Below are 24,352 nucleotides of genomic sequence, written 5' to 3'. Positions count from 1 at the left end.
GATTTGTGTCAAGCCCTGTTTCCCTACCTGTCAACTGCATCAAGAGTAGATTTAGGTACTTAAAAAACAAATCACATTAACAACAGCAACAACAAAGATGGCAGTTGATAATTAAAGAATTAGAACCTGTCTGATGCTTTAAAAAGGTACACTAAAGGCTATGACAGGTTTGAATGAGACTCAAAACTCCATGCCATGCCACCTTCCATGGTTTGGGGCAACATGACAATTTCATGGCCAAGAGCTCTGTTGTCTGTTTCTATGTGGCAGGGAGGACTCCTTTGGCTTCTCATGCCTGAAAGCAGTTGAGGACAAATCCAAAGGAGACTGGCTCCAGCTGATGGAATGATGGCATACAGTGCTCTGTCTGAGCCAAACAGAGCTGTTTAAACCAGGGCCCCAGCAAAGGGTGACTCTGTGATTCCCTGCATCTGTGCCTTGACAGAAACAGCCAGTTCCTTTCTTCAGAAAGTGAGAGAAGGGCTGGAAACATCACTAAATTAGCCAGGGAATAAATCAAGAGAAAGCTATGATGTCTGGCTCCTGAGTTACGTGGAACTCGCTGAGGAATTCTGGACACCCCATGAAAGCACCAGTAAGAAGGGCCTAGTAACAGCACCCACCTCAGGGGGGCGGGGGCGGTGGGGCAGGGTCTCAGCATCAGACGAGGTTGGTCCTGTGACTACAGAGGAAGTCTCAGGACATATTTACAGTGATGGAATGACTGTCATAATGAACTTGTCCCCAGTGGAACCCTCGGTCCTTCTCACCAAACGCACTCCTTTGCCCCTGGGGGACTGTCAAGAAGGGAATGCAACCACACAATCCTTCTTCAACAAGGCATGCAAACTTCTGGAAAAAGATGTATAGTAGCCAGGAAAGATTGAGCAGGAATTTTTTTTTTTTAATCTTTTTTTTTTTTTTAATTTCCCAAAGCAATGCAGGGGAGGGGAAGTAAGTGTTTAACAGGATTTCTATGGTAAAACTAAATTATCTTCCAAAGTGCTTTGTGCTGGTCCCTGAGAAGGCAAAGTGTGAACCAAAGGAATGATTGGAAAACTGCCTAGAAACAAAAAGGTGGGCCCTGAGGCAGGAGCCAGGCACTGCCTGACGGGCTCTGACAAGAAGACAGGGATGGGGTGGGGGTGGGGGTGGGGGAAACGCCAGGCCTGCGCCTGGAGGGACGGATGCTCCTGGCCCAAATATGGTCCACAAAGAAGAGACAGGAACCGAGACGCTGGTAACAGAGCACTGCCTTCCCCCCGGCAAGAGGTCTATGCAGACCACCACACCTGCCGCAAGTGGCAGGACTCAAGTGAAGCCAGGAACTCCACCAGGGCCTGCGGAGGCTGGTTACTCGAGCCACCAGGCTGGCTCAGCCTTTTGTTTTTGTCTTGTAGAATAAGGAAGCCCATTATTACTAACATGTGCCGCAGGAGTTCATTACCAGTGAGGGTTCCCCAAGGACGGGCAAAAATGATGTGATACCATTTTTCCCAATGAATATTTATAAGCAGACCATGCTCAACTCTCCTTATTGTATCTCCTGGTTGGGTTTTTTTTTTTTTTTTTTTTTTTCTTTTATGGGAGGTTTTCAGTTTTATGTCTGAGGCTTTTTAAAGCAAGACTAATTAGGGTTTCTTTCTTTCTTTCTTTTTTTCTCCCCCCTTTTTTCAGTTGTGCAATAGCAACAGCTGTTGTTTTTTTGTGCCTCATTTGGCACTCACGTAAAAACAGCAACTTTTTGTTTATAATAATAACAGATGTGAATAAAATTAAAAGCTGTCTCTGACAGAGAAAGGAAGACATGGCCTGAATATATGGATGTATTTTTTTCATTCACTGGAAGGTATTGAATAGGCTTGACATTTTCCCAAAATGCATAAAACCTTGAAAGGTTTCAAGTTGCTGAGGTGAATTCAATGAAGCTCATGCTTTGGAAGATAATGGATGCTTTATTCAGGGCACTGGAACTATGGGTTTCTGAAAAGAGATATTTCCATAAAGACGCCATTTCCATTCAGGACTACAACAGAGCCTGGGTTGGCGAGAGAAAACTTCAGAAAAGGGATTGGAGGGTGCCACTGGGCAGGTGAAACTCCTTGGAGAATTTATTAATAAACAACCACATATTCCTTTGAATGGCTACAGGAAGAAAACTGATTTGAAAAGAAAGAAAAAGAGAGGTAAAATGAAAGGATCTTTTATGATATTCAAAAGAAAACCCAGCAAAAGACACGAGGGAGCTGATCAAACAGAAGTTGGAGTCATTAAAACAAAAAACTAGGAGAGATCAGTAAAAAACAGAGCGAGGTAAGAGATATTACCCTGTTAGGCTAGAATCTGGATGAGAACCATAAAGAACAAAGAGCAAGCTTTGCAAACGACACGTGTCTATTTGGGAACTTGGAAGTTTTGGAGGATCTGAATTCTGTGCTCAGAAGATGGGAGGTGACCATGCCACACACAGGATGGTTCTCAAGATGCTTAAAGAGAAAGTCAACCTGCAGACGAACCTGGGGGCAGCTGCTGATGGGAACACACTGCTTCTTGCGACACTCTGTCTTGCCTTTCACACAAGCACAGATGGTGCAGTTGACAGACGACCACATCTCTCCATCCTGCAAGGGAGACCACAGAATCTTCCATAAGCTGGAGGCTGATGGGAGCTAGTCCACCAGGCTAGGATTTGTCTGTCAAGGAAAGCATTTCTTCCCTGAGTGATGGTTTCCATCAGTAGATCGAATTACTATGAGGTGTTTATCTACATCTAACTGATCTGATAGAAATGCTAGATCTTAGTGTGTGTGTGTGTGTGTGTGTGTGTGTGCATGCATTTCCCCTCCAGGGTATAAAAAAAAAAAAGTTTGTACATCAAACCAAGTCATATTTGCATCTTGCTCCTTTTGCATTGTTTACTTAGCTTCACCCTGGGAGACAAACAAGACTTTTCCTACATGATGCAACAAGGGTCTAATTTTTCCATTTGATAGGACTGAAAAGTTTGAGTTCTCCCAGATGCCAGTAGTTAATTGAGATGTCCGGAGGTGGTTAGTTCATTCCCAGATGTGACATGGTTCTGGCCCACATGGGGCACGAACATGTAAAGAACAGAGACTAATCCATATGACTCCCATTGCCAGGCAGACACCTGACCAGCAAACCATCTGAAAATGTGGAGCACAGAAAACTCCCAAAAGCCATTCATCCCATGTCCCTGCCTGTCTGATACTCTCCTCCTAAAGGGCTGGGTAGCACGTGGGACACATTTTCTAGCCCAGAAAAGGCTGTTTGAGGCATCTCTTTGGCTTATTGGGTTTATAATCTGCAGTTGCCAAGTGTTCAGCCACAAAAATCCTGTACTTCTGGGAACATGCAGGAACGTGTATTCTTGCTTGTGAGAAAAAAAGATTATGGGCAATAGATTTAGGCCTGAAAACAGAGCAAGGATTCCTTTCTGGGCTTCTGGATCTGAGCAGCAAATTTTATTAAAAACAGAAAAACCAGCCCAGATCTTTGATGTTACCTATGCCTCTTACTCTTCCTTCTCATTTTTGGAAGGTATTTTAAGGACTACCTATGTCTCTAGTGCCTTTTATTTCTCTGATTGAATCTGTTTTAAAGGGTATCTGACTATTGAAAATTCTCTGAATGCACATTTCTAGGACTCCATAAATTACTTCAGGCCCCATCCATGTATACAAAGGAAACTTTTTGCGAGGAGCCTGGAAAGCACTTTGCACAAGAGTCATCAGGGTGAGCCTACCGCATCTGGATGCTCCAGAGACAGAGGATGACGTGTAAAGAGGACACATGAGTAGCTCTGGAAGCCTGGTGGAACCACAACACACAGATACATACACACATATACACACGTGATGCCCTTCCCTTAGGCATGACACATCAAGTCTTTTTACAGATGTCGTAAGAATCAAGACTCTCCCTCCAGCTTCGTAATAGGAAATCTAGCCAAGTGCGGAGGGCCTGAGGTGCCTCCTTCTCTGACTTGATTCTGAGGGTCTCAATTCTCAAGGGTACCCTGAGATGACACCTTCAGGTGCAGAGAAATTCCCTCCACCCATGGGGAAAACAGACTAGATGGGCAGCACTCTGGACAAAGTCAATGATCTTAATCCTAACATTTAAATGGTCACTGGCCAACTTCCCACCCACGCCACTAGGAAACAGTGTAAAACACACCTGAGATGGGCAGCAGCCGACCCTACTCACTCAGCTGGGGCAGGACTCTCATCTTGGTTCAACTGCTCTGCTGGCCACAACCTCACCCAAACATCTTCCAAATGGGAAAATCTCTCTCTGAAAAAGGAGCTTAGTGGAAAGGTTCTAAGAGAATCAGGATCTCACCAAGGAGCACCACGCATCTCTGACTGCTGTCCCCAGGCATCAGGTACCCATAGCTGCACCATCCAGGGGACTCCTCAGCTCAGCCCCAACCACTGGCCACCACATTTAGAAAAGGCAATGTTTTACAGGTGTAACATGTTATAAACCAAAAGTAAAGCCAAGAAAAACACAGACAGTTGCTTCTCTACCCCTAAGTGTCCTTGACTCTAAACATATATGTACATATAAATAAATACTTTTGTACACATACATACATATATACACAAAATGTGAAATTTTGCAGTCTGCACTTTGCTAGGAGCTTTCTACAACTCAGTATCATATAGTAGTTCCCACGAGCTTTGTTCATGACATACCCGGAAAATCTTGTTGCCAAACTTGCACACTTTGATGTCTTCCTGGGGCACTCGTAGGAGGCAGTCATCACAACAGGCCTCCTCGCCTCTGTCGCAGCCACCAGGGTGGGAGCACTTCTTCTTACACACAACAGTGGAGTCCTGGGGGCCCAAAAGCAAACTGGAAGTTAAAAACAATTTCCACCTCCACCAGACATCCTACCTGGTCTTCCTTTGTGTGTGTTAGTCACTCAGTCATGCCTGACTCTTTGCAACCCCATGGACTATAGACCACCAGGCTTCTATGTCCATGGAATTCTCCAGGCAAGAATATTGGAATGGATTGCCATTCCCTTCTCCAGAGGAACTTCCCAACTCAGGCAGTTTCTTTACTGTTTGAGCTACAAGGAAGTCCTGGTCTTCCTTTAACAACCCACAATTAACTTCTTTAAAACATATGCTGAAGATGTATGTAAAAGTCATTCAGTCATGCCCAACTCTTTGCGACCCCATGGACTATACAGTCCATGGAATTCTCCAGGCCAGAATACTAGAGTGGGAGGCCTTTCCCTTCTACAGGGAATCTTCCCAGGGATCAAAGATACCATATTCTAATTCACTGCAATAAATCTTTCATTCACCTCAAAACTTTATTTGCTAACTAAGCATCTAGACTAGAAGAGGAAGCTATGAAGAGTGTGACATATGCCCCCCACTTTCCAAGGGCTTATCAGTTAATGCTCAAGAGACCAACAGGATACCCTGCTCCAGCCACTGGGCAAGAAGGCCCAGTGCACTGTGGACCAACCAGTTTCCTTCCTTTTTCCTGCCCTTCTCGTCTTTTGCAACCTTCCTTAACAGTGTTCCCTCAGGGCTCCCCCTGCTTTATGACACCTTCTAAGAGCTGACAGTAAACTCAGGATATTTTTGATCAAAGAGTAAAAATTTAGAGCTCATGCTCCATGTGAAGATGAAATTCCTTAGTGTGTTCTGTGTTCACAAAGGAACCTAACAAGCAATTCTAAAGCTAGGCCTGGGTTCTAGGGGTCTTCCATCAACTGTGTGACCTTAATCAAGGACACTTAAACTCTGAGGGTGACAAGTCTATATCTGTAACATTAAGGAGTGTGGCTTGAATTCAAAAGAAGTGGCATTCCATGGACAAAATAGTCAAGTGAGTTGTACTTACTGACTCATTCAACAATGCATGAGCAAAAAGTTCAGAGGAGCCTAAGAAAAGTAAATTTTTCCAGTTCCCCAGCCAAAAGCTGAATTTCACCTGGAGTAGAATATCAGGTGGAATGACTATAAGAGCAAAATATTTATGAAACTTAGCAGAAGACAGGATGGAGGAAAGAAGTGTCCCAGGATAGATTGGCAATGACCTCAATGTGCTGAGTTAGTGTGAACAAAGAGCAGGGAAATGAGAGACCAAACCCCTCTCCAAGACGTAGACCCAGTCAGTAAGCTTGGAGAGAGGACTCACTTTGGAGCCTTGCATACAAATAGGTTGTGTAAATCGACGGATGTAACTTCTGCAACTACTACATCAATTCTGTGACTTCAAGAGGCACTTCTGGTACCATCTACTATGCTCTCACTAACTTATCCTCTTAAGATTAATACGACAATGAGATGATCCTTCAAAAAAAGGCATTTGTTATTCAAATCACACCACACAGTGGATAAGATATAGAATTGAATAAGACCAGGGTAGAATGCCAGCTCATTTATTAAGCGTATTGTCTTGTACAAATCCATCCCCCTGTGCCCCGGATTCCTCATCTTCAAAATGGAGATGATAACACTTCTCAAGTTTATTGTGTAGTTTAATGGAATATGCAAAGTACTTGGCACAGTGCCTGGCACATGGAAATAAGTCAACTCATAAATTGGAAAAAAAAATCCTTTGTCAAATTGCATGTTTTGATTTCAAGTTTGAAAAACAAGGGCACTCACCAGCTCTAGAATAATGCATACTTCATGATAGATTGCCCAACTTTCATTAAATATACACCCACAACCAACCATCCCCCACCACACACAAACAAACACACACACAGAGTACCATTAGATCATTGCCTGGAACTGGATTAAGCAATTAGAATACAGAGATGGATGGATGTGCGCCTGTCCTCAAGGAACTCACAAAGAGGAGATAACCATCTGAACAAGGACTATATAATAATGTGGTAAAAAAGAACTGGTAAAGGTATAGGGCTAGAGAAGATGCAACAATTACCTATGTAGGTGGGTTGGGAAAACCTCACTAGAAGGGGAGATATCTGAGAAAGGCTGCTGTAAATGAAGAGGAGTTTGCTAATCAAACTCAAGGAAGATGAGGACACTGCAGGGAGACAGAAGCCTAAAACTGAATTGTGTTCAGAGAATTGTTTCCTGTACCTGCCAAGGCACTCACTGGATGGGGATACTGGAGAGGGAAGCTCTAACAGGTACAAAACAATCCTGATCACCCCAAATGATTGCAGCCTGATTCTTCAAGTATTCCATTTCCCAAAAATGACCGTGAACTTGTACTCTGATAAAAAACATCTTGAAGGAACAGTTTCAGTTACGCTTCTTTTGAGTATTGGGATATATTGGCTAATCACCACTCAACGAATCTCTCAAAGAATGAGACCCAAAACGCTGCAAGCATAACTAATTTCCACCCCTGGGATGCCTGACTTTTCTGCAATCAAGAAAATCGGGAATGTGATGTTTCATCAAAGGTTCAGTATCCCCAAGAGGAAGCTATAACCTGTGAAATTCCAGGAGAGAAAGAGAAGTCCAGAGGATGGAGGTCAAGACAACAGAAGGAGTGGCTATATGTTTAGCACAGGAGTCTATGAACCATGAAAGAGAGGAGAGGGCCTCAGGAAAGTACTTCTAGTCTTCGGAATTACTTGTTGTTCAGTGCTAGGGAACAGACAGTTCAGCCCTTACTCGGCTACTTCCTTGAAAATGCAGTGCATGCTCATTAACAAAGCATGCCTTGAGTAATCGCGAACTTCTGAACTCTAATTCAAGCTATGATTGACAGTGAAAAAAGTTCTTCTTTCCCTCTACAGACCTCTGTTTATTAAAAACAAACAACAACTATCACCCCCAAAATGTATTATTCCAAACTCATGTCACACAGATGTTTCGGTTAACTTGCTAATGAATGGTCCTAAAGTCCTCCGTGTAAATGATTCTCTTCTCGGTTTCAGAACCGAATCACCACATAAACATAGTCTAGGAATGTGTGATGTGCATAATCCCTTTAAATTTCTGGAGCTGAGGAATTCTTTCTTTACCAGTCACTAGATGTGTGGTTGCGTTTTGAGAAAATTGTGTAACTATTTTTTTTTTCGTGGACTGCAGCACACCAGGCGTTCCTGTCCTTTACTATCTCCTAGAGTTTGCTTAAACTCATGTCCATTGAGTCAGTGATGCTGTCCAACAATCTCATCCTCTGTTGCCCCCTTCTTTTCCTGTTCTCGATCTTTCGCAGCAACAGCTTTTTCTGATGAGTTGGCTTCTTTTCTCTTGCGTGTGGTTAAAGCCATTTTTATTGCCAGGTGTGTCAGAGAATTCATACTGAATAATTAGAGCCAGAGAACACTGCCATGTGCATTTATCTGATTTTTATAAGTGCTTCAGCCCCTCAGAGTTTAATTCTCACCCCCAGAGCTCACTTATTGGTCCTGGGAAGATAACAGTGATTTGTAATTTGGATCCTATGTCTAAACTTCCTTGTGAACATGCAATATAATTTTACAGATAAAGTGGCATCAGTAATGCTTTGTTACCATAAATAACACATTATTATGTTTGGCTATAGCGTTAACATTAAAACCAAAATGCTATCCATTTTGGACCACAGCCCCTCAGAACCATCTTACCTTGCAGGTACATGCAGTGCAGTTATCATAGAGAAAAGAGGATCCATTGTCATAAACATCACTGCGAAAGAGGCAGCTTCCAAATGGGAGGTCAAACACTTTCCTTTGACCTAGAAAGAAGCAACGGCATAGTGTTAGCAAGACAGAGGTCAGGACTGTCCCGCTTCATCATCAGCAATTATAGCACAGGACTGTTGAGCATTGCCACAAGACCAGGTCAATCCAGTGCACAAATACAGAGCCATGGGTCACATGTTTCCAGGGGATTCCCAGGAATCATGACTTCAAAGAGTTTTTGCTAAAGAGAGTTTGATTCCATACTGAATCTTGTAAGTTCAACAAATCTTTATTATGAGTTCATCTTAGTGAGCCATGATGACTAAGGCATCCTGTCCCAGTGGAGCTTAGCTTACTGGGGAAACAAACCCACAAAAGATGATTTCAATACAATAAGACAGTCAGTTCTGGAAAGAAGCCACTCTAGGAACTGTGAGGATGGGAGGACAGAGAAGACTTTTTGGAGGATGTGTTGCCTGAGCTGTATCTTAAGGAATGAGTAAAATTATCCAGAAGGTGGGTGTTGGCAGGGAAGAGGCAGGAGAAGTCAAGATATCCAAAGAAGACTAGGATGAGCAAGAAGAAAAACTAATGAGATATCTCAGTTTAACAAATGACAAGTCCATTGGCATCAAGGGTGATGCTAACTCAAAGATCACAGAAAGGAAGAATCCAGTTCCATATACCCAGTGTTCAACCTCCCACAGGCATCACACCTCTTGCAGAATTACCTTGGTTTTCACTGATGTAAGGATATGATTGGTGACCCAAAAGGCGAAAAAAAATCAACCCCAAATAAAGAGTGCAATTCAATTTCCTCCTTTCTTTCAGTATTTGAGTTTCTACCCTCTGGAGTACATAAAAATATCTCTGAAATGTTACTTCAATTAAGGACTAAGTTGAGAAGTCAAAGATTAATCATCAGTCATAAGATTTATACCCACACTCTTCCTGTAAAAAGATTAAAAGCAGTCTCTATTTCATTGGAGACCAAATGAAATGCTTAAGTATCTATAAACACATATGAAATACTATTCTCGGAATTAGAATTGTTGGAATTACTGTTAGTAGGTGTCAACAAAAATGCCATCTTCCCGTTAAAAGTCAACCTCAAAGCTGGGATACAGTATAGATGTAGAATTAAATCATTAGTTTAGTTCTCCCTACAAGAAGCAAACTTGCTTCAAAAGATGATTGTGATAATTTTAACTTGGGTCCCACATACAGACTCCCAGGTGATCTTGAGCTTGATTTCTCCAGGCCTGACTTAGTTCACTTGTCATAAAATAATATCAAAATGCCTCCTCCCAATAACACATTACCATCTCTAACTACAATGTCAGTGCTAAAGTATACCATCAAAAACTTTTTTATGGTTAGATAAAATTTAGCATAATGACTGTATGCGCACCTAACAATTAGCAATATCCCAACTGAAACAGGCATTCTTCTGTGTATACTCAGGTTCTAAGTCTTTTGAAGTTTGTAAAAATTTACAGATTAAATCAGAGGATTACCTGAAAAACACAGAATTCATCCTTTCTCTAGGTCTTCCTCTAGGTAACTCCCAAGGGTTGTCTGAAGCATCAAAAATCTGTGTACAGGACACCCACCCCATCAGAATCACACCTGTCATATCACACCTTGATTTAGGACACTCTATAAAAGTATAAGAAACACGCCTAAGCAGGTATTTTTTTTAATTTACTACAAAAATGATGGTGATGTTATTTTTCACTGCTTGAAATACTGTCCTCTATATTATTCCATCAAAGATATATTTCTGTCCTTTAAGAATTAAAAATAGCTCTGCTTCAACTGAGTATTTGTTTCAAATTGTGATAATATGGTTTGCCTTGTCCTGCCTTTTATTATTTATATTATATTATATTATTATAATTAGACTGGTGGATTGATACATCAGTAGACTACTGAACAAAAAAGGCTTGAGTTTAATCTCCCTGTGCAAATATGACCAATGGCAGATAAGTATTATCATTATTAGAGGTGGTATAATTCAAATAGGCTTTCCAGGTGGCACAGTGGTAAAGAATCCACCTGCCAATTCAGGAGACGTGGGCCCAATTCCTGGGTCAGGAAGATCCCCTGGAGAAGGAAATGGCAATCCACTCCAGTATTCTTGCTTGGAGAATCCACATGAACAGAGGAGCTTGATGGGCTGTAGTCCATGGGGGTCGCAAAGAACCATACACAACTGAGCAAGTGAGCACACAGCACGTATAATTCAAATATGATCTTGGGCTGTGTGACTCTAAGAGGTGCATCGGGTGCTCTCTATATAGAAACTTCTGATGAGGCTGTCATTGAAAATGAGAAAAGAGAGGAAAATAGTGCAAAAGGCAGGGGTATGTCATGTGAATGAATCCTGCTCAAGGGAAAACTCAACAGCAAATCAGTGTCCAAAAATCCAAAAGTCTAATTAGTCTAAAATTTCAGCATCTACTAAGCATTGCTGTGTTTCCCCCCACCCCGCCTTTTTTTTCCTGTCTTCTGTTGTGTGGGTATGTTTCTTTCTACTGTCAAAGAACATACAATCTTACCTAAATCCCAAAGTCATCATGGCTCAAAATAAGATAAAACATTCAAAAGAACAGTTCAGAGACTCTGTGTATAGCCTAATCTAAGCCATTTCCACTTTATTCCACTGGGGCTTAGCCCAGCAGTAAAGGTCTCATTTGGGAGAATTAGGATTTTGAGTGTCCTAAGACTTGCTGTTCCTTTTGTAGTCTGACTTATGACCACAAATAGACAGAAAAACCCGCATTTAGTACAACAGTCATTGTTCATATGAGAATCTGATCTGACTCAGCATATCCATGATACCAGCTTCAGAGCTTTAATCAAGCTTGCTGCTGCTGCTAAGTCGCTTCAGTTGTGTCCGACTGTGTGACCCCATAGATGGCAGCCCACCAGGCTCCTCCATCCATGGGATTCTCCAGGCAAGAAAATTGGAGTGGGTTGCCATTTCCTTCTCCAGTGCATGCATGCATGCTAAGTCACTTCAGTCATGTCTGGCTCTGTGCAAGCCTATGGACAGCAGCCCACCAGGCTCCTCTGTCCACAGGATTCTCTAGGCAAGCCTACTTATCTTCAAGTTGAGGCCCCAAGCCACGCCTCCTCTGGGACAACTTTCTCACTTAGATGGGGCCCTGTTTCCACCATGACCCACAGCATGATGATTTCAACAGCAGTGAACTGGCTGCTTCTCTTCTGGGGGCACAAGCACACATGGGCAACCCAAGAAGCACACACATCAGTGGAAATGCCTTCAGTCAGTCATGTCTAAGCAATTCTCCTTTCTTCTGATAATATCTATGAAATTACTTTAAAAGCAGGTGCTTGTTTGTGTGTGTGTTTGCGTGTGTGTACACAGAAGGAAGGCAAACATTATTAGATGAAGAGTTAGCAGCAGAATCCTTCAAAGAAGAGAAGGCTGCCTTCATTTAACAAGACACCTTTATTGGCCAATTCAACTGTAGAAAGATAGACTTCAGGGTATGGGTATGATAAGCTGGGAATGATAAAAATAAATTAACAGGTGTTTTGGATGGAGGAAGCAAAGTATGACAGAAAAGACAGAAGATTCCAGGAAAGAGTGTGGACAATAAGGATTGGACGCTGGGATCCACAGAAAAGAGACAAACAGTGATATTTTCCTAAAGGCAAAGTAGCTGAGACATTTTAAGAACAAAGCGAGCTTAATATTTCAGTTTCTGTTATTCATTGTGCTTCCCTGAAAAGTAATCAGCCTCTTACTGTAAACCTTCAGCTAAATCCCCTGCACAAGCCTCGATTCAATAGCACCATAGAATGTGAAAAGACAGGGTGGGGAGGTTTTCCTGAAAGAGCAAAATGATGTTGAAGAAGCAGATGGAGGAGGGAAAGGAAGAGGAACAACAAAAGGGAAGAGAAGGAGGAGGAGGTGGAAGAGGAAGAGGTAGGGAACAAATAGGAAAAAGCAGCAGGAGCAGAAACACAAAGCCAGCGGTGACTAGAGAAAATGCAAGCCCCCTGCCAAGGATCCCTGGAGATACTGGTGAGGATGCTGCATATTCTATTGTATTCATTTGAAGGATCAAGCTACTTTTATCTGAATCTTAAACAGTCAAACTCAATCAACTCAGTGACCTAAAGGCCACATGGAAAAAGCTGATATATAGATTACAAACAAAACCCAAAGGATTCTGTGCTCTAGAGACCCTCCTCCAGGGTGTTTCTCTTCAGGTGGTAACATGCATGCTGCTCTCCATGTTACCTGGAAAGCTGAGAAGCAGCAGATTAAATCGTGGACTTGGGAATCACAGAGACTCATGTTCAGGAGTCAACTCCATAGCTCACTAGCTGTGCTACCTTCTAGGAATTCTACTTCTTTCTCAGCACAAAACTAATCACGGTCCCTATATTATTAATACACATCAGAATTCTATACTTAGCACCTGTATGTCACAGACTCTTGAGAAAATTAAATGAGAAAAAAAGTTCCTGAAGTTTTCACATGGTGCCTAGTACATAATAACTGCTCCAAAAGGAATAGCTAACCCTCTTTTTTATTGACTTATTCATTATTCCCTTCCAAACCTCTTGTTTGAGGCACCTTATCCTCCTGCATGTTTTTGCCTCTAAAATAACACTTCTTTTGGGGGCATGCTTTGAATCATGTGCGATCTTAGTTCCCTGACCAGGGATTGAACCTTCACGCCTCTGCCCCCATCCCCCACCCAACCCCCCACATTGGTAGCACAGAGTCTTAACCACTGGACTGCCAGGGAAGTCCTCACATGCCTTTAAAATACATTCCTACTAAATGTCAGATGCCCAGTTAAAGACAGTTTCTCAATGTTGTTCTCCCCACAAAAATACATTCCTACTAATCATCAAATGTCCAATTAAAGACGGTTTCCTCAGGACCATTCTCCCCACATCAGGCTATTATCCCAGGGTGTCTGGTATACCAAGTTTACAACTACAGGGGAAGATAAAAGAAAAGAAAGTTCTGGGGAGGCTCAGAAGTGAAATAAACCCTTGTACACACCTTGGTGGTGGTTTAGTCTCTCAGCTGTGCCCAACTCTTGCAACCCCATGGTCTTATAGCCCACCAGGCTCCTCTGTCCGTGGGATTTCCGAGGCAAGAATACTGGAGTGGGTTGCCATTTCCTCCTCCAGGGGATCTTCCCGACCCAAGTATCAAACCCAGGTCTCCTGCACTGCAGGTGGATTCTTTACCTACTGAGCCACCACACCTTACACTCAAGTAATCTGTCTCTAAGAAGCCATGAAACAGCACAACTTGAAAACCTCAAGATAACAAAGTGGACAACGCTCAACAGAAACTCCCAGAATAAATTACATTGTTCTTTGACCTGAAAACAATCACTCACCCAAACATTTGGGGCAGCACTGTCCTGGGGGAATGTGGCTAAGGTGCTGAGGACAGGAGAGAATGGGACAGACTTCTCTCACGCACTGTGTCCTGCCTCCCTAAAGAAAAGAGGAGAAAAAAGCACATTTAGAAAAGTACGTGCATATATATAGTGTCTAACCAAACTATTTGGAACAAACCTAGACCTTTCCTGGGGTTGGTCCCAGGGTGATTGCTCAGACCTGGGCAACTGCCCCTAGGCATCCCATGCTCTTCCCCGTAGATGCCGTGAATTGTACCCACGAGAAGACTGCCTCTGAAGTGATGGGTACAGCATCACCTCTCCCCACTCACCACCACCGCCACCACCTTTCTTTATGTTTTTTTTCCTTCTTGAAGTGAAAGTGAAAGTCACTCAGTCATGTCAGACTCCTTGCAACCCCATGGACTGTAGCCCACCATGGCTCCTCTGTCCATGACATTCTCCAGGCTAGAATATTGAGGAGTGAGTTGCCATGCCCTCCTCCAAGGGAATCTTCCCAACCTACAGACTGAATCCTGGTCTCCTGCATTACAAGCAGATTCTTTACTGTCTGAGCCACTTGAGCATTTTGGCTTTTAAGACCAACCAACACTCTCAGTTTGGCTGAGATTTGAGGCTTTCAGTACTATAACCAGGAAACGTCTCTGGCAAACCCAGACAAGTTGACCTCTCTTTCCAAGCCCAAGGCAAGAAAGCAACTTTGGGGGTTTTACTGAGATGTGTCTTCCTCTTTCAGGACCCCATCTTTCTAATCCTGCAGTAAAGCTTCCTCCAGGAAGACCTCCCTTTTGGTCACTCCTTAAAGGTGTTGCTAGAACAACTCCGCAAGGTTCAGATTTGGGGAAGTAAGTCAATCTGCTGAAAATGGATACACTGGAAGCCAACATTCAGAAGAATCATTTCACTGAAGTCACTCAGTCAAACTAATATGAATCAAGTAGAAGGTTTATGATGACTGATATTAAAAAGACTTCAGCAGCCTCAGAAAATGTTCTAGAGTCTTCAGATCTTTCATTGTCTCTCATTCTTGACCCTTTCTGACCTCCAGCATCCATCACTTCTGACATCCATTCCGTCTCTTCCTCAGTATCCCCTGCTTCTCTGCCCTTTAGTATCTCTCGCCCCTCCAAGATGTGAAGATGAGCATACCAACTTCCTTTCTCCGTTCCTTAGCAGGGATGCCTGTTTTTCCAGCCTCAACAACTTGTAACTGAATCCCCATAAAGCCGACAAAAAAAAAAAAAAACCTAGGGCTTTCCAGTCAATTTACATTCAACAGCTTTGCAAGGCTCAAGTGAAAGCTATCCAGTGCAATATGAATTACTATCAAACTTGTGAATAATTCAGTTTTTTTTTCCTTTACCAAAAAAAATATCAGCAAATTTGGTAGATCAATCACTAGACAAATGACATTTCAATGAATTGGCTTCTCTAGGATTTGAGCTGGAGACCAAACTAGTAGACCCTCAAAAGTACCCGTTGCCTCAAGCCTGGAATTTTTATCTTGAGAGGCCTCAGGAAATAAGCAACTCACGCCTCAAAGAGTCCTGGGCCTCGCACGGGAAAGATTCCCTCATAGCGTTTCCTCACACCTTCTCCAGCACTTTCTGTATTAACACCAGACATTAGCCGTCTGGATCCCATTCATTCCCAGCCGAGCACAGTACTGTCGCCTGTTGTTTCTGCTTTCCCTCCCTATTCCTGCCATTTTCATTGTGCAGGCTTTATTTTTTGGTAGGGACAGATGAAAAGGGTAGAGCATGTTATGTCTTTTAAAATATTTATTATTTTTAAGCCACTTTAAGGTTGGCTTCTTCCCCAAACCAATAGAAAACACACGAAAATACCACAAAAAGTCCTTCTGTTGTTTTTACATTATTTCCAGATCAGCACGAATCACTAAAAATCTCCCAGGAATCCCTAGCTGTTCTCAGTGAGTTTCCTCTCTCGACTGTATAATCCTGGACTCTGACCCTTCACCAGACTTCAGAGGCGCATAACCTGAGTCTTGGTCACACCCTGAGGTCTGCCCCGGCTTATACATAAACCACAAAAGTTAAATCTAGAGGGAGGCAGAAGGCTCTCCTTAGCTTTTAACTTCCTCAAATCGCGAAGCCTTGGGCTACACAAGGTTGCCTGGATGTCGGCTTCTCTTAGGTGCACAGAGAATGTATTCTTTTCATCAATTTTCTCTGTTCTTGTTGGATCAGCATCTATTTTTCAAGCATATTTTAAAATAAAAATTCAAGAAAAATATTGCATAGTTGCATGGCCGTTAACTTGTCCAACACACTGGAAAGCTGGCCAAAGACTGTGTGCACTCCAGTAATTTTCCTTACAATAAGGTCAAAGAGTGAATTTTGCATACATAATACAACTGCAGTTTGTGTCTCCCAAGAGTCCGTTAAAGTAACTTGAACTCCAATTTAAGTTTGCTGCTTTGGTCAGGTTTTATTTTGTTTGGGTTGCAGAATTGTGGCATAGCCCAAGTCCCGAGGCTGCATTCCAATTAATACCTCCAAAGAAAGTCCCAGGCCCTTTCAGCTCACAACCTGCTTCTATGATTTCAACTCAGCAGGGACTCTGGCTAAACTATAAGCCAGGGCTTTGCTGTAAACTAAGAAAGTTAAAAAAGCAGAAGCAAACATTTCTGGTTCTAAAACTGCACTAATTCCTACTGTAATTGCATTAAATCGACTCTATCAGATTATCACCATCGCTTCCTAATTAACTGACCTGTCTCAGCTTTCTTTCCACGAGTCCATCCTACAAGGTTCGATATCTCTAAGACCCTTATTTAGCATCCATAACTGTTTCATTATTTGAGCTAAGATTTATTCAAGGTTTACCATATGTTGGGATTACCAGCAGTGAATATAATACACCAAAAAATCATTCTTTATAGAGCATGTCCATATGTTAAGGTGGAGGATGACTTAACCATAACATTCAGGAGAAAGTTCAACCCACTCAAGCTAAAAGTCCATGTAGAAACAACTAGATGCCCACTAGAATCTTTTTTCTTCCCCTGACACAGAGCCAACCTGTATTTCCCAGTCTCCCTTACTGTTAGGGGTGCCCAGTGGGAGGTAGACGGAAATCTCTCACAACTAAAGAAGGCTGAACACCGAAGAACTGATGCTTTTAAACTGAGGTGTTGGAGAAGACTCTTGAGAGTCCCTTGGATTGCAAGGAGATCAAACCAGTCAATCCTAAAGGAAATCAATCCTGAATATTCATTAGAAAGACTGATGCTGAAACTGAAGATCCAATACTTTGGCCACCTGATGGAAAGAATTGACTCACTGGAAAAGACCCTGATGCTGGGAAAGACTGAAAGCAGGAGTAGGGGATGACAGAGGATGAGACGGTTGGATGGCATCACTGACTCAATGGACATGAGTTTGAGCAAGCTCCAGAAGACTGTGAAGGAAAGGGAGGCCTGGTGTGCTGCAGTTCATGGGGTCACAAAGAGTCGGACACAGCTGAGTGATTGAACAACAAGGTGCCATGCTCTCACGAATTTTGCAATAACGTGGAAGAGCCTGCTTCCCTGAGTCACCATATGGAAGTCTACCCAGTAAACACCTGCAAGGAACTGTTAAATGAGCAAGAAATAAATTTTATCATGTTAACACTTGGATGCATCAGTTCTTTATTGCCCCAGTGAGGCAACTTTGTCAAGATACTCCATAATCTTTTCTCCAATCTCCTTTCCTACCAACACAGAGGGGGGATTCCAATATATCTTATTTCCTTCCTGTCCCCAAACATATCTCATGCCTTCTCTCTTCTTTATACATGCAACTTTCCCTTTCTGCCCCCATCACTGACCCCTATGGAAATCCTGCTTCACTCAAGGTCTATTTCATGCCTTTTCTGTTTTGTAAAGTCTTCTAGACCCTTTCAATTCCCAACAGCCTCCTCTATAATCCTGTATCTTTTCTTTTCTCATCTTTACTCCTGTGGTATTTTTGACACACACATGAACATTTAACCCTGACAGACAACACTGGATTTGTCTCTAAGCTAGACTGTGGTATGGGCAGGAACCAGTCCTTTGAGCCTAATATCCTTCAAAGGACTCAAGGAAACATCTCAATAAAAATCCACTGAATGAAAGGAAGAGCCACCACATATAATGAGCTCCAGAACCCAGGTAAATTTTTCAGAGCACTTCAACTACAAGATGCTGATGAGACAGCAGAGTTCAGGGCTGTCTGCATCCCTTTACCTCCGTGGGTTTTGCATAATTTGGGTACCAGCTAAATGTTTGTTAGTGCCAATATTTCAAAAAGCATCCCTCAACTTCAATTTTTAAAGTCCTAGTATCCATGTATTTTGTCTAATGTGTGAAAATGTCTAAATGGTCAAAATGCATAGAGACTAATGGCTGTATTCCCATTTGATCAACAAGAAAAGCCAGGAACGTCCATGATACTGGAGAGTTACAATTTCCACCATTTGTCACTTTTCACTTTCATGCATTGGAGAGGGAAGTGGCAACACACTCCAGTGTTCTTGCCTGGAGAATCCCAGGGATGGGGGAGCCTGGTGAGCTGCCGTCTGTGGGGTCGCACAGAGTCGGACACGACTGAAGCGACTTAGCAGCAGCAGCAGCAGCAGCCCATTCCTTGAAAAGGCAAACTTGTCCTCTAGAGGTGATTCTTTGTTCCTATTGCCTATGCAAGTGCTTCTCCAAAAGTAGTTTTAAAAAGAAAGACATGGAACTTATGCCAGGTCTATTTTCTTAATTTTCTTTTAGTTGATTTAGTCAAGAACACAATTATTTTGTGTCAAAGTTTACCCTAAAGCAGCAGTTCTGTTGCATAATTAAAACAGAAAAAGAAAGCATCTTACTGAATGCAGTGATGAGTGCAAGATGATAAAACCACAGCCATGTGCATGCAGGACGCTTCTCCCGTCCCTGAGGTCTGCTGGGAATTGGGGGCTGGAAACGGTTCTGCAGCACGTGACATGGCACTCATTCCTTGACCAGGAAACAGATCGCAGCCACCTAACAGGAGGTGGGAAGCACAGCAGTGCATGCCTAACCAATTAAGACCAGTCAGCTACACGCAACCACATTCGAGAGTGATTTTTGTTTGTTGGAGAGTAATTTTTTAAAAACAATATTCAACTCTGAAGAAAATAGACTTCTCCATTGATTCTTGATGGAGGTGAGAATGAAAGAAAAGGAAAAACTAGAGGAACTAGCGTAAGGAAGAAACAAATCATGGGTACAAAGAGCTCATGTGTGACTCACAATTTTTACATCACAACGACCAGTGGTATAAAGCAAATTTGGGAGCAGAGCACCAAATGTGAATTACAAATTGGGTTAAAAAACTTCCCCCAAAGAAATGGATATCTTTATCCATGCCCCTCTTCAACCTGGAAATTTATTTTGATAAAGTTCTGGATCATGACAGCTACTTCAAGGGTGAAGGACTTAGTACTTGGCTTCCCCTGTTCTTGGCCAGTGTGGAATCAGAAATCAACACAGAAGAGAGGCTGCAGGTGAGTTGTGAGGCTGAGTGCATGGAAGAAGAGTGGACAAAGGCAGAGATATCAGCTGCTTCCCTGATAGCTCAGACAGTAAAGAATCTGCCTGCAGTGCAGGAGACTTGGGTTTGATCCCTGGGTTAGGAAGATCCCCTGAAGAAGGAACCAGCAACCCACTCCAGTATTCTTGCCTGGAGAATTCCATGGACTTAGGAGCCTGGCAGGCTACAGTCCATGGGGTTGCAAAGAGGTGGACATGACTGAGCAACTTTTACTTTCACAAGCCAACTACAATGGGCAAGAGAAAGGTATATATGAACACACACACACATACACATATACACATACAATACACTGGCATATATGTTTATATTACATGCTATAAAGTCCCATGGACAGAGGAGCCTGACAGGGTATATATATATATATATATATATATATATATATATATATATATATAGCCCATAGGGTTGCAAAGAGTTGGAGTCGATTGAGTGACTAAACCACTACTACCACATGCTAAAATAATTTGTGTGTGTGTGTGTACACGTGTGTGTGTGTTTGTGAGACTCAACACTAGCCTAGGGCTTTTCAACTTTGACATTACTGATGTTTTAAGTCTTTGCTTCAGGGAGCCATCATATGCACTGTAGAATGTTTAGCATCATCCCTGGTCTCTATCCACTAGACGCCAGTATCCCCCTTCATCCCCTGGTTGCAATAAACACTGCCAAATGACGGCAGGGTACAAAATCAATTCAAGTTGAGAACTACTACACTAGACCAACGTTTCTCAAGCCACGATCCAGGAACCTGCATTTTTGATAACTTTCCCAGCCGACTTGAATGCTGCTGTCCAAAGCACCACATTTTGCAAATGCCTAATTAACAGGAGCTTCCATCAATTAGGGATTAAGTCATAATTATCTTGTGAGTTCCTCACAGTTAGCACACATCATAGCTTATAACACATGATTAAGACGTGTGTTCTGAATGATGGAGAATATTTTTTAGGTTGAAGAGTTCTCTGAGAGAAGAATCGGGCCCCATTTCACCTCAGTGGCTAGAGGCTACTTTTACTCATGCTCATGGAAAGGAGGGCAGGAATGGGTGATTGAGGTTGATCGAGTTGAATTACGCTTCTCTGAGGCATCTGTGCTGAGTCCAACTCAGGCTTTATCATCACCATCTGTATGGATCCTGGAGACTTTCTTTCCCAAGAATCTGAACATCATGCTATGCATGGGTTTTTGTTTTCAAGTCATAAAATAAAACTCAGCTTCAGTTCTACACACAGAGAATCAAAGGTATGTCAGCAAAGTTTCGCCACGGTACTTATTTTGCCCCATGAAAATCTTGAGCAAACAATGACCTCTGAGAAGTACCCACTGAGCTGATAAAAACAAAACCTTTTTCTTTCTTCACTGCCTATTCAGAAAATCAAGGCCTGCCTTAAGAATCAAGCCTGAACCAAATTCCTTTCATTTTTCCCATCAATTAATGTTTCCAAGTCCAATCGTACTGTTGCTCATATTATTGTTTTGGTTTCCTATTGCTGATCTAACAAATTACCACACAGCCTTGGTGACTTAAAGTAACACACATTTATTATCTTACAGTGCTGGAGATTAGAAGTCTGAAATCAATTTCACTCGGCTAAAATCAAAGTGTTGGCAGGGCTGTGTTCCTTCTAAAGACTCCTAAGAGGAATCTGTTTCCTTGTCTCTTCCAACTTCTAGGTTCCTGGTCTTCTTTCTCCATCATCAAAACCATCAGTAGTAGCATCTTCAAATCTCTCTCTGAACCTGGCCCTTGCCTCCATTATCATGCCTCCTCTAACTCTGACCCTTCCATTTTCCCTTTTTAAGGACTGTTGGAAAAAGGGTCCATCCAGATAATCCAGGATAATCTCTCATGTCTGACTCTTTGTGACCCCATGGACTACAGCATACCAGGCTTCCTGGTCCTTCACTATCTCCCTCAGTTTTCTCAAACTCATGTCCATTTAGTCGATGATGCCATCCAACCATCTCATCGTCTGTCACCCCCTTCTTCTGCCATCAATCTTTCCCAGCATCAGGGTCTTTTCCAACAAGTCAGCTCTTCGCAACAGATGGCCAAAGTATTGGAGCTTCAGTTTCAGCATCAGTCCTCTCAATGAATATTCAGGGTTGATTTCCTTTAGGATTGACTGGTTTGATCTCCTTGCTGTCCAAGGAACTTTCAAGAGTCTTCTCCAGCAACACAGTTCAGAAGCATCAGTCCTTGGCACTCAGCCTTCTTTACGGTCCAGCTCTCACATCCGTACATGACTACTGGAAACATTCTTAACTAAAATTATAACTGCAAAGTCATTTTTGCCATATAAGGTGACAGTCACAGGTTTGGGGGATTAGGATGTGAACATCTAGATGAGCTAGAGAGCACATTATTATACCTACCAAAGTTATTATTATTAAAGAAATGACATTTCATTTCACTGTGTAGCACCAGATGTAATGTTTCAGCTCCAACGTCACTACAACACACTCTAATAACCTTCCTATCAGCTTTTCCCTCCCTGAACGAGCTAGTTTTTCCCATGTTTTACCAAAAAGGAAAAGACAGCCAGGAACTTGTTTGAATCCTGGTTATATGGTACTGAACTGAACAAGTTCCTCACTTCCCATTTGCTCCTCTCCCCCTGCTCATCTCTAGTTATTTCATTCTCCCTTTCAGAAAGTGAACACTCCATTCAGATAATCTGAGTTTCTCATCTTGCTCACTCTCTTCTTGTTGTTTCAGGCCGATCATCGGTGCTGATGGACACCTTCAAGAACATTTTGGATGTTAAGGAAGGAGGAAACCATCCTGTTTGCCAGCAGGTCTCTTCGGGGCCCCTATATGTAAGTTCCCGCCAAGTTGTATGATTTGTCACTCTCTGGCCCTTAACAATAAGCCCTGCAGGGACTTCAGTGTCCTCTGATGGCCAGACAGGGGATCCCCAGAGAGTCTGATTGTATTCATCATGTTCAGAGATACCTACAGGAGATTTCAGAGAAACTGAAGGCCGGGGTTGGGGTTGTATGGTACCACAGCCAGGCCTCCCCTGTTGCCAGCTCTAGGCTTATTATCAGCAGCTGCCGGGGTGAGCAGGTTCAGCCTAGCTATGGAGACAACAGTGGACTTCAAGTGCACGTGGAGGCAGGGCCAAAGGTCATAATTTTGTGAAACAAATATTAGAGTCATAAATAAATAGGTGATGTAAATGTGTTGATTCTTTTTACTAACACCATTTTAAAAGAGGGTTTCCATTATGTGTTGCTTAAGCCTCATATCTAAAAGTAAAAATTCATCTGTCTTCCTCTGAGTCCTGGTTCTTTGCTCTTTCTTGTCACTTAGCTGAATGGCAGGATTTTTTTTTCCTTAATGTTTCTGCTTTGAAAAAGAAAATTTCAAATTTCTTCCTCTTCCCCAAACCCAGCTTTCCCCACAGGGAGACACACAAATCACTGATAACAACTGGGATACTGTTTGAGGCAAATTCCAACTGGTTGGAAGTTTCCATGAATATTTTATTCCCTGTCTTTGTCCATTTTAGAAACAGGAAGATAAGACCACCCTTGAGGATCAACCTCCAATGCGATCTTTGAGCAAATGCCCTGCAACCTGAGGGATAAAAAAGCTCTGGGAATCAGAATAGATCTACCAGCCCTGGTTCATTTGATGTCTGCATATGGGAGCTGAGGGCTGAGGGATGACTGGAGCAGAAGCAGTAATCTGCCCTGAAGGATGTGACCCCTCTTTTCAAGGCTCACTGAACAGAGAGGTAGGACTTGCCGATAAGGGCCCTGAGAATCTGGCCTTGCTGGCAAGCATGGGGGGTTCCCTCTCTGAAACAATCAACAAATAAACAAACAAATCCACAGAGGAACACCCTCCTGATGTTTCAGATTCCCAGACACCTTCCAGACCACCCCGGTAGGACATTTTTCAACTGCCTTTCTGAAAAAAAAAAAGTAAAAGAAAGAAAACGAGCCCTTTTCCTTTTCTTGCCATTTTTATCAAAGTTCAACCTTTCATCATCATGTAAGTAGTCAAAGCTGTTACAGCCTACCGCTGACACATCAAACGCTTTATCTACAGTCTGGCCCACTTCCAGGGAGATGAAAAGACCGATCATTCAGAACTCACACCTCCTGTGAGTTATGAGCCATTCCTGAAAGGAAGGAAATAACACCATTGTGCAGGAGGAAGGGCATTTTTCATGTTCCGCAGGCTGTCTGCACAGCAGCAAAGCTGGTTATGCACTAAGGAGGAAGCCACACGAAAGCCTTTGACTGGAGGCAAGTGTCTCTAGAAATACTGTCCCACAGTATGCTCACGGACTGCTCATCTAAAACCTTTCTGTTGACCTTTAAGTTTTGACACCAGAAGTAGTTTATGTAATATACCACATGCTTCATATTGTTTTATTTTGCTTCCGCAGTCTTTCATTTGGATTTATTATTTACCCAAACTGGGTTGAGAGTTCACTAAGGATAGAAGCTAGGTTAATCTTCCTTTTGTCTTCGTCAAGTGCTTCTCTCCTCCCAGCTCCACAGCTAGACCACAGTAACATCGGAAGTGCTTGGTTTTTAGTTAAATACCTACTTGTACAGTTGTCGGTTAAAATTGGAATAATTAAAAAATGTTTGTGCTCCAGTAATGTTTCCTAAGGTCTAAAAATATCTGTTGCCTTAAAATGAATTAGTCTTAATGAAGATATATCTGGATCCCCTTACTGTATTGACAAAATTGC

The 24,352-nt window shown here is 42.5% G+C and overlaps 1 protein-coding gene across 2 annotated transcripts in view; it reads right to left on the bottom strand.

Moving 5' to 3' along the window:
• The window catches only part of BMPER (BMP binding endothelial regulator), a 256,680-nt gene that overhangs the window by 98,809 nt on the left and 133,519 nt on the right, over positions 1-24,352 (bottom strand). For both annotated transcript variants that reach the window (XM_005679197.2, XM_013963327.2), the window contains exons 7-10: positions 14,044-14,143; positions 8,588-8,697; positions 4,722-4,862; positions 2,517-2,621 (exon numbers count right to left, since the gene is read on the bottom strand). In XM_005679197.2, the coding sequence (XP_005679254.1) occupies positions 2,517-2,621; positions 4,722-4,862; positions 8,588-8,697; positions 14,044-14,143 (456 nt within the window). The remainder of the gene's footprint in view (positions 1-2,516; positions 2,622-4,721; positions 4,863-8,587; positions 8,698-14,043; positions 14,144-24,352) is intronic.

Source organism: Capra hircus, chromosome 4 (assembly GCF_001704415.2).
Source record: "Capra hircus breed San Clemente chromosome 4, ASM170441v1, whole genome shotgun sequence".
In the NCBI taxonomy this organism is placed as follows: Eukaryota; Metazoa; Chordata; class Mammalia; order Artiodactyla; family Bovidae; genus Capra; species Capra hircus.
The sequence above is the reverse complement of the archived record's forward strand: the minus strand, read 5'-3'. Positions and strand labels throughout refer to the sequence as shown.